Source organism: Apis dorsata, unplaced genomic scaffold (genome assembly GCF_000469605.1).
Source record: "Apis dorsata unplaced genomic scaffold, Apis dorsata 1.3 scaffold_1, whole genome shotgun sequence".
In the NCBI taxonomy this organism is placed as follows: domain Eukaryota; kingdom Metazoa; phylum Arthropoda; class Insecta; order Hymenoptera; family Apidae; genus Apis; species Apis dorsata.
This window is the reverse complement of record NW_006263304.1, coordinates 78,738-90,302: the sequence shown is the minus strand read 5'-3', so window position 1 is coordinate 90,302 and position 11,565 is coordinate 78,738. Positions and strand designations below refer to the sequence as shown.

Here is an 11,565-nt window from a genome sequence, read left to right as displayed (position 1 = left end):
TTCAAAAAAAAAAAAAAAAACAGCGTGAGACTTTAAATCGACAATATCTCAACCACTTAACATCATCGATGCCTTAAACAAGTTACATAGAAGGATCTTCGATGATGTATAACGTTATAACGACATCGAGTGGAACTTGCTTCGTAATGAGAGTCACTCGATCATTTCTGATCAGCCAAGATAAATAAATATTCCTCCTTCTCCATTCACTTCGAACATCGTTGTACTATCCTTCTGACGTAAACCTATATAACTATTTGTCAAGAACATAAACAAACTAGTTATTTTGCAATTCGAATTTCGCATAATGTATCGTTATCGATGAATAATAGGATCAATTAGTCGAAATTTACTTGCAAGTAATTATAATCTTCTTCCGTCTGTTATCACTTTTTATTTTTAGAAGATATAGGATATGTGGTAGACAAAGTTTTAGAATAATTGTTAGCTTTGTAGCTGAAAATAAAAAATAATTATTCGTTAGAATATGATATGAAAAATCATATATATTAACGTAAACGAAGAACACAATATTACTAAGTTCGCAAATAAATAACGTTTCTAAAAAAAAACTTATAAATTTGCAGGGAAAAACTATGGAAAAGTCAAAATTAAATTTCTACTCGAGTTTGCGTTGAACGACGAAATATTTTCGTCTAATCTCGTTCGACAAAATTTCATAAAAAATTAACATATATTAGTCATAAACAGTTCCCCTGTCAACTTCCATGAACTTAGTTTCGAAAGAGATATATTCCATTATCCTCACATCGTACACTTTAAACACGTAACAACAAGAAGTATTAATTATTTTCGAAACTCGTAAAACGATCTTTAATACCGTCATAAAATCGTTATTTTGTTACAGGAACTCCACGTCTGCAATACCCGAGACAATTATGACATCTCTGGCCGATCCGCAATTCGCAAAATCGCGTACGATTTCGCGAAAATCGCATCGTTGACCACCGATCACCTACATGCGAAACAATTGATAAGAGGGAAACCGGCGGTGATATAAGCGGTGATAATATTTCAATCAAGCCACCAATAAATTTCATCATGCGGACCCTCGGTGTGCCAATCGACGAGTGACGTCTCCTCTTGGTAAAAGTATTTTTTTATTCGATACGTGTGGCAAACGTGTTCGACGACAATAACACGGGGAGGAATGATCGCGACTCGTCGCCGATCGTGATTTAAATCGTGGCCGATAACGCGCAGATCGAACGATGCAATTGGACAAAATGAACGAGGGACAGTTCGTTAAAGTGAAAACGAAGAAGACTGGATTCAGATATTCCGAGAGATGGCGCATCACGAGAAACGTGTTGGTGATCGGACTCGCGTTTATGGTGAATTTCACGGCGTTTATGGGGGCGACCAATTTGCAGAGCTCGATTAACGCGGACGGATCGTTGGGGACGTTCACGTTGGCCTCGATTTATGGCAGTTTGATATTCAGCAATATATTTTTACCAACGTTGATCATAAGGTGAGATTTTGTAGATTTTCTAATTGAAAATTATTGCATTTCGCGAATTTGCAAGATGATAAAGAAATCTTCGTGTATGTTTGAATGCCATTGTTTTAAATGTTGAGAGATGAGATTATAGAGATCGTATTTTTGTTCTAGATTAGATAAAGTAAAATTTATTTAGGTAACGAAAAATATTATGGTCGTACGTGAAAAGTTACCATTTTTATTTTTTTGAGTTGATTAAGAAATTTTTTAGTTATACAGAATTAATAATTTGGCGTGTATTCTTGGATTCATCAATTCAATTTTACACAATTATTCTTTATACAATGTTCTGAAACTAAAACAAAATAGATTAATTATTTATATTATAGTGGATTAATTGGATTGTAATTTAAAGCTTGATAAAAATTTGACAAATATACAATGGATTGTTGATCCACACTACTGGTATCTTTTCCTCAAGATTTTGTGAATTCGTTACATTTAACTTGAAAAGATCAAGAAATATTCAATCATAACTTCTCGAACCACTTGGAAAACAGTTATCGTAAGAAGAGCTTCTACAAACACTAGAATTCTATCAACTAGATATAAAGTCTCTCGATAGAAGAGCATTGTCAATAAAAGAAACCGGTTTGAAAATTGAGACCGTTCGTTTAATTGCAAATTATCGACCAACTTATATAAAGGATGCGATGTTTCAAATTCACTCTTATGACCCTCCGCGGCAAAAGTGACGTGAAAAATATCGACGCGAAACGATACAACGGAATATCGTATTTATCCATCTTTTATCTTGTAATCAACATCAATTCATGCAACTATAATTTCATTTCCACCGACACGGTGTAACGACATAGTTTTTGCGTGAAAACGTACTTAAAACACGCCATGAATTGCGGTAGCGTTTTTCCGTTTTCCATTTTCGGCATTGTGTACGAGTACACGTGACTCGTTTACCTTAAAAGGGTCAAGGGTCGTTCTTCCTTTGTGTTTTACAGCGTGCGGATTATGTTGCATTTGCGAGCTCGAATGAAACGGAAGGGTGATAACAGGTTGGTTAAGTAGCACTTGGAAGGGATGCAGATGTGCTTGTGGTCGAGAGAAATTTATATTTTCATTAAAATTCGAGAAATTGCAACTTGAAATTAGAGAAATTTGTTTATCTATTCTTTTTCTTTCTTTCTTTCTTTTTTCTTTTGTATTAATCATTCACATAGATTCAAAAGTTATAATTTTTAAAAGTTTTATTTGAGATATTTAGGTTATTATTACTGAAAAAAAAATATTTTCAATAATTAGATGAAGAATTACAAATTTAATTTTAATTTTTCATGAATTTTGGAAATCAAAAATTAGAAAAATTTAAGATGGACGAAATAAATTTAAATAGTATAATTATTTATGTAATACGTTATTATATAAAATATTTCTACTTTACCTGTAACATAAAACTGAACGTGTTGATCATTAACACAAAAACTTAACAATGGACACTTCAAAAATGGAGTCAAGTTTCCAACTCTGGTTACTAAAATGAAAATAGAATGCATATCAAAATACAGATGAAAGATTGTAATTGTTTAATAACTTCGGGAGGTTGTCGTGAAAAAAAATTCAGAAATCTTATCCTTAGAATTTACGAGACATCAACTGTTCCTCGATGAAACTAACATGGGATATAGCACTGATGCAGTAAACTTTATTATCGAACTTTATTGTCCATGAAATTTTCACCACGTTCGTGTCAACCATCATCTTTTTCCAGCATCGTTTCCGGATTATCTGGCCACAGTATCAAAATCGAATCACTTAAAATTGATAAAATACAATCTTCAAAGAAGATGATATCTTGACGATGGATGTTATATGATTTATCTAATAATATTATATAAATTGGTTCTTTCTATATATATATTCATAGAAGAATCATTGAATTTTTTTAAATTAAAATTGATTTGATATTACGGTCTTTGAGATACTACGAGAAAAGCAAATAAAAAAATGAAAAAAATCTTACCAAAGGTTGTTCCACTTCCTTTGCATACAGACGACTAAAGGAGATTTCGTCCGCTTCAACGCTTTAAATCTCAGAGTCTGATACTTTAAGTCTATTTATTGTCACGTGCAAAAGTGTCAGTAACCCGGTTGAAGAACAGACAAGCACCTTTCGTTAGACTTTGTCGATGAAACACTTTATTACTGAAATCTTTTCACTTACATCCTTAATAAAAACTCGAGGAAAATACGTATTTTAAGATTTACATGTGACTTCTAGAAAAAAAAGTGATATAAATAATAATTTTTTTCTGGTTAATGATGACATTATGCGTCATAAAGATTTCCAATTTTGTGATTGATGCGTACGATCATGAACTTTTTCAAAAAAAATGAAAAAAAAGTTTTCCACTTCTCTTTGTTTAATAAAAATATCACCATCATTATACACGATGACTATTAACAAAATAATAAATTCCAAAATACAAAACTATTAAAAAATAAATTAAAATTCTATAGAATATACGAATAAGGAACGAATATAGGAAATATATATTCGTATATTTTGAAGCGCGAAGAATTCGTTGAAAAAAGAAATTTGCCAAAAGAGTTTAAATTTCGGCGAATAAAAATATGTACAGATGTTATCTCACCTTTTATCTGGTTACAGCTGGCTGGGTTGTAAATGGACCATATCTCTGTCTATCCTCACTTACGTGCCCTTTATGGCGGCTCAGTTCTATCCAAAATTTTACACCATGATACCGGCCGGCCTGCTGCTCGGTATTGGCGCTGCTCCACTTTGGTGCGCCAAATGCACTTATTTAACGGTCGTTGCGGAAGCGTATGCCACTCTGTCGGATATGACCACCGACATCCTCGTCACGAGGTTTTTCGGCCTGTTTTTCATGTTTTACCAGATGGCGCAAGTCTGGGGCAATCTTATATCCTCGGCAGGTGCGTATATTCGTGTTATTTTTTTGTGAAGAGGGCATGACTCCTGAGTTTGTGTTTTTTTAACCAAATTTCTCGTTACTAAGGATCATCAGATATGAGCGATTAATTTTTTTATATGTTTATACAAAATGATCGTAATTACCTGCTTTTTATGTGGAAATGCGCGTTGATTAAAAAGAAAAAAAGAAGTTTAAAATTTATTTTTCTTCGATAAATAATTCATTGGTTCGATATTTTTGATAATTATGAATTACACGAACCATACAATCATGATATAAATTTTTTAATGTAATATATTGAGTTAATAAATCTTCAGTTGAAAAATAGAGTTTATATAATAGAAATTTATTGATTTATCTCGTTTATGATTTTTCGATCAAACAAGAATTCATGTTTAGACAAATAGATCTGTAGAAGTTTATTTAATAAGATATAATTTCTTCTTTTTTCTTCGATCTTAATTTTAATAGACGATTGAATTTAAATAATGTTATAACTTCGAAGAGAAATTATTTCACTTAAAATTAAATCTTCAAATAATTAATGAAGTAATTTCTTGAAAGTTTAAAAAAGTTTATACGAATTTCCAGACATTTCGAACGCACAATCGAATAACTAACTACGATCAAGTCTAAAACATTTGAAACTGAAGTTGATACTCGTGTGAAAAGTTTTATCTCACTTAGTCATTAGCCATTCTAATTCCTTTGGGTCAGCCACGGAAATGCTTCGACGTCCATTTATTCGATTTTTTCTTTTTTCCTTCTCTCTATATACATTATTCATCGAATTTCCTTTTAAGTTTGGAAAAATAAAGTTTAATTGCAATGCAATTCGTTGCAACAAGAAGTATCGACGAGCGATTTCAAATTAGAAAATGGAACTTTTTTATTCTCTATTATACAGGACTTGATGAAAGGAGAAAATAATTGAATAAACGTTTCTTTCACGTTTGAAAGTGAACGATGCCGAGAGCAAGAATTAATTAGTTGGGCTGTTTTTAATCTTAGTTTGCAACGTGAATCGCGATAGCAATATGATACCACGTGACGAATAATTTCTGCGTGTCTCTATGCTCGTGGTAAAACCGTTTGTTTAAAAGCGATTCCCAAAGCGAAACCCAGCTGAGCCAGGGATTATTTCAAACCTCCATTTGGCGGTGCATATGCGGCGGAAATAGCGAGAATTAATATGCGAAAGGTCGCGTGAAATTTGTCATTTCGGGATTGAGCGAAGTTTTGAATAGATTGTTTTCATTTTTTTCCGATCAAATGTCGAATATTTGTAAGATAAAGATTTTATTAATCGACATACAATTTTTTAAAATACAGAGAATAATGTATATCTCTGTATCTGTATGTATTTTTATCTATTGAAGAATTTCCTTTTCCTGTCTTTGGAGTTATATATGAAGTTATATCTATTCAAATTTTGATACAATTTAATTGAATTTTAAAATTCAATATCCTGGAAAAATATTTCTTATAATGATTTTATTAATAATATTTCGAAGACTCAAAATTAATTTAAAATTTATTTTAAATCTTTTTGAACCCGAAATAAATTTCTTTTAATCTTTATTAAATTCATCTTAATTCAATTAATCGAAGATTGCTAAAATAAATAAATGATGTAAATAAAATTTTATACAAGCCTCGTTAAACGCAGAGAATTAATCAGTTTTCGTAGATTTGAATCGAAAATTTTTCGATCATATTGTAAAAAATACGTATTTCAAATGTGAGCATCACCATGCAAATAGAATATTTTTAAGTAAATCAAACAATACCTAAAAACTATCTATATCACGCCCGACAGCCGATATTCGATAACTTTATTTGAACAGATATAACACGTCGAAAATTTTACTCTTCCCTCTTTATTTCTCTCGATCGTAAAACCAACAAATAAATGATGGAACGTATAAAAGCATTGGATATCAACCTACTGGTTCAGTTTCCTTCTTCGAAACGACACCCAACGTATATTGGTTCGTTTCGCCTCGAGTCCCACGAGAGGTTAACGTTATTCACGAGCCTTCCAACTCGATCTTTCGAAATTCAAAGATCCTTGAAATTTGTAACATTTTCGATCGATACATCGACGCGCGAATACCTCCGATATTCATGTACATACGTTATGCAAGGCTTAAGGACAAAGGAATCATACTAGAGAAGAACAAAAAAATCCCTAGACAAAGTTCTAGTGATTTATATAATCGTCTAAGTTGAGAAAAATTGTGAAGTGCAACTGGGTCAGCGATTTTTTTCCCTATCGAATAAAAAGAGGTGTAGGAATAACGAAAGATTCGACGATAGATCCCGATAAATCCTTATGGGTCCTTCGTTTGAAAGAAATACTGTATGGGAATGGTCGAAAACTATCGATAGATTAGGTTATAATCCCGATATCGTAAAACGGTTGTCGTCTACAAATTTTCGCCGCGATTCGTGAGGAAAGAACATCTCCATTTCACGGGAAACTTTCTCGGGAATGTCGGGAATCGTTCGATTTCAGTCAGTTATCCTCTGGGAATCCCCGGCAGTATACGGGTTACTTGGTTACTGCCGTCGGCGAAGGAAAGTAGGATAATAGATCTTGTGATAAATTAAAACACATGGAGCACATGGATGTAAACGGTTTTAAACTTGTTAATTTGATTATCAATTTCCTCTGATTTTAATTATTCCCTGGATTTGAAGAAATTTATTTCGATGAAAATCCAATGTAATTAATACATGTAATCCTGATTAATAATAATATGATGCATTATTAGATAATTATTCTTGATAAGCCTCATTTTTTTGTACTATTAATACGTGTATAAAATGAATTTCTACTGTTCGATGCTATTTTAATTATTGTAGAAATTATTTTCTTATTAAATTTTTACCTTTATTTTCTTTTTAGAATTATGTTCGTGATGATCCAGCAATTGATTCATTTTTCACAGTTCTTTCATATGGAATCGACGTAGTGCCAACGAATATCACGTTAAATACTAGTGTTGTAGCGGAAGTGTGCGGTGCCAAATTTTGCGGCGCAACTTCCGCCAGTAACAATAGCTCGAACTTGGAACGACCACCAGAGAAAAGGATTTATCTAATTTCCGGCATCTATTTATGCTGTATGATAATGGCCTCGTTAATTGTCGCATTCGGAGTCGATTCTCTCACTAGGTAATATAATTTTGATTGAATTAATTATAGTATTTTTATATCTAGTTTAATCTTTATATTTTCTTTAATTTTCAATTTCTCAAATTTTCGAACTTTCAAACATACAAAATTTTAAATGTATCTTGTCTTATTTAAAATCGATCTTGTATGCACGTTTATAATACAATCGATGTGTACGATCATTATCGATGGGTAACAACACATATGAATCAAAATACTCGAATGTGAAGAGGGGGAATGTGGGATGATTCATGATCGACTTTTCAGCCCAGGCAAAGCTTATTGCATCGGTTGTCATAAATCGTTCCTGTGCCGCAAAGATATATTTGCGAATCCTGAATTGATGGTGTATTAAGCTGCGGCGCAGGTACAATATTGTTTCCGTTTGAAAAATTACAACCGGTAATTCTAACGATTAATCGAAACTCGATTCAAATACTATTTTTCACTGCAAAAAAGAATAATTAATATTGATTTGAATGTAACATGATTTTTTATTACGCGATAATTACAAATCTAGATTTAAAAACAAAGATGAAATGGATATCGAATTGTTCGAATCTATCAATTTTGAATTTACTGTTCGAATACGTGTGGTATGAAAAGATATTCTGATTCAATTTTCTTTTACAATGGCGCAATATTTTCTGAATGATGGTACCATTATTTTGAGAAAATTATTTCCTATTATATCGAATAATATAAAAATTTTACAGAATAATATCTATATTTAAAAATTTTGAAAATTGATGTTTGGTTCAATACTATAACGTCATGTTATTCTATTCCCCAGATACAATAAAAATAGAACAGGCTCAGCAACAGGCAAATCAGGATTAAAACTGCTGGTTGTGACGTTGAAACTTTTGAAGGAAAAAAATCAGATTTTTATACTTCCAATAATAATGTTCATCGGGGCGGAGCAAGCGTTTTTATTTGCCGATTATAATGCTGTGAGTGTTTTGACGTTTTCATTTTTTTATTGGTCGTTTCTTAATATACTCAAGTCGTTTATTTTAGTCGTTCGTTTCCTGTGCATGGGGAATTAATAATATCGGTTATGTGATGATCTGTTTCGGTGTGACGAACGCTATAGCAGCGTTGGGTGCAGGATCTATAATGAAACTAACGGGAAGAAAGTCTTTGATGGCATTCGCCTTCTGTATTCACATGGGAGTTTTAATTTTCCTTCTTCACTGGAAACCTATGCCTGAACAAAATTTCATATTCTTTTTAATATCTGGATTATGGGGTCTTTGTGATGCCATGTGGCTTGTTCAAATAAATGGTAAGAATTGTGACGAGAATTATAATAAATTATAATAAATTAGAATTTGAGTTTTAAAAATATTTATATTTTTGTTTTTACCATCTTTCGATTAAATGAATTTTTGTATGTGATATTGTTAACTGTTACTAAAATAGTTTTTGTATTAGATAACTGATGGTAACATAACTGTATCGTTTCGTCGATAAAGTTGAATATAGTTTTTATCTTGATGGTCTGTAAACTGTAGATGACTCAAAATAATTGTTCAAAAGGTCGATATTGTAGAAAGTGATCTCTTAATATGAGAAATTTATTATACCCACTGTAGATAATTCTTTTTTCAAAAATATATTGAATTTATATCGTATATCACTAATTTTCTTTAATACGATATAAATCTTTAAAGAAATATAATGAAATATGGAAGATATTATTTTTCTCTATTAATATTTCAATATTCATTATCGTTTCAATGGATAATAATAAAAATTTTCTTATAATTTTTAGCTCTGTCAGGCTTACTATTCCCGGGCAAGGAAGAAGCCGCCTTCTCAAATTTCCGGCTGTGGGAATCCACAGGTTCTGTGATTACGTATGTGTACAGTCCTTACCTGTGCACAGAGATAAAGCTCTACATCCTCATAGGAATCCTCTGTTTTGGAATGATCGGTTATGGTATGATCGAATGGTTCAAAAAAATCAATGATTCAATTCCAGAATCAAAACCAGATTTCGAGTTGGTTACAAACAACGAAATTAATGACACGACGAAACTTTGAATTAATAAAAATGAAATTAATGAATCTTTACAACTGAAAGTATATGATTCTCTTGTAAAACATTCCTCTGCATACATTATATTTTTGTCGATTCGAAGTAACGATTCTCCAAATGTAAACGCTTCTTCGAGCTTTCCATGATGTAATACCAAAAAAAAAAAAAAAAGAAAATTATAAGAATTTTTGGTTGGTATTTAAAAGTAATTTATATGTATATATATATATAGCATCATTGTTAAACACAGAGGGCGGTGAATTAAAGAAGAAAGAAAAAGAGCTGATTTTACTAGCGATAATTCTTCGGATTATTTGAAAACGCTCGACAATAGGATTATCGTGTGTTAATAATATTATAAATTGCGGTATACATATCTCGTATATATAGAAATCATACACAAATCAGATCGGCATATAAAAAATTATATGTACAAGAAAGAGTTCGGTTGGAGGCGCAGTCAGGACCTTGAAGGTACGATCTTTGTGTGATTTGTACCACAATATATGTTTTTATTTTATTCTTGTGGACACCTACTAGATTTTACACAGATAGTTCGCTTAACCGCTAAAGATTCTTTTTTTTCTCCGTTCCACTTCATGTTCTTCATTTTTTTTTTTTTTAATTTTTTTCCTTTTAAATACGTAGTTTAATGTTACATCGTGTGTCTAGGTGCTAACATTCAAGCTAAAGGCTACGGCTGCTTAATTTAATTGTATACTTAATGTGTTTTAATTTCCTTTTTTCACTGTACGCGTGTGTCTCATGTACGTGTACGTGTGTAATAATGTATGTATATATGTATGTCTGAATGTGCCTCGTATTAAATTGTATATGTGCGTGTACATGTGTGTGTTTACGTGGCTTATGTATGTATATTAACGCGTTTTCCTCTCTCGTAGCGTGTTCCGTTATGCTCATCATTTATTGTGCTGTCACGATCAATTGTCCCCCGTCTTTTAAATTGCGAAGACGATGGTTTATTAAAAGATTATTATTATTATTTTTTCTTTCTTCCACTCGAATGTATCGCGTGGACGTGTTACGTGTAATCTTCTCGAATTTGTTGAAATTTTGTATTAATAATAAATTAATAATAACGAATCGTGACGTGGAATCAATTGACCCTGCATCCCTCTTGTCTCTTAGCGTCGTTCGATTGATGATTGTATTTGTGGATCGTGTGCTAGCTTAACCCTCGTTTATGTACAATTCAAGTTTTGCAGTTCAGTTATATACTTTATAAAACGTAGTAGGAACTTTGGTTTCGCTGGGCAATGTTTCAAAAGCAGTTTCCTCTTTTCATTTCGTGCCACGAACTTTTTTTCTCTTTTTTATTTTTTATCTCTTACCTTTGATTTATATCCTTTGTTTAAACTTATTTTCCTGAAAACACAATTCGGTTATTTTATTCAAGTGCAGCTAATATATCGTGTGAGTGTATTTTTCCTTTTTTTTTTTTTTTTTTTTTTCATTCTTTGAATTCAACCTGAAATGTGAAAATTTGGCCGGAAACTGCTATAAAACATTCGCCCGTGGATCTATCTTCCTTAGAAATATGACACTCACGAATACAGTTCACGTTTTTTTTTTTTTTTCTTTAATACTCATGTTTATATTTCCGTAATGACCTATTGAATATCAATTTTTTTTTTTCACGAAGAAAATACACATGATTCGTAAATTTGTTTTCTCTCTCTCGTCAGTAGTATTTCTCTCGTTCACACTCTTCCTCACTCTCTCGTTTGTAATTTTATTTTTTTTTTTTCTTTTTAATTTATTCTCTCGTCAACATCCACCGCGCCATTCTCCCCCATTTTTTTTTCCTCGTATAACAAAATTTAATAACCGGAATATCTCTGTACAAACATTTTCATTCTTTTCTCTTTTTCTCTTTGTCCCAC

At 31.8% G+C, this 11,565-nt stretch overlaps 1 protein-coding gene across 1 annotated transcript in view; it reads left to right on the top strand.

Annotated features, from left to right (window-relative positions):
• The window catches only part of LOC102671389 (UNC93-like protein), a 16,608-nt gene extending 6,903 nt beyond the window's left edge, over nucleotides 1–9,705 (top strand). Inside the window, exons 2-7 of the mRNA XM_006607065.2 lie at nucleotides 869–1,495; nucleotides 4,152–4,438; nucleotides 7,392–7,617; nucleotides 8,411–8,570; nucleotides 8,638–8,905; nucleotides 9,395–9,705. Of these exons, the coding sequence (XP_006607128.1) occupies nucleotides 1,233–1,495; nucleotides 4,152–4,438; nucleotides 7,392–7,617; nucleotides 8,411–8,570; nucleotides 8,638–8,905; nucleotides 9,395–9,666 (1,476 nt within the window). The 5' untranslated portion in view covers nucleotides 869–1,232 and the 3' untranslated portion in view covers nucleotides 9,667–9,705. The remainder of the gene's footprint in view (nucleotides 1–868; nucleotides 1,496–4,151; nucleotides 4,439–7,391; nucleotides 7,618–8,410; nucleotides 8,571–8,637; nucleotides 8,906–9,394) is intronic.
• Nucleotides 9,706–11,565: the final 1,860 nt, after the last annotated feature.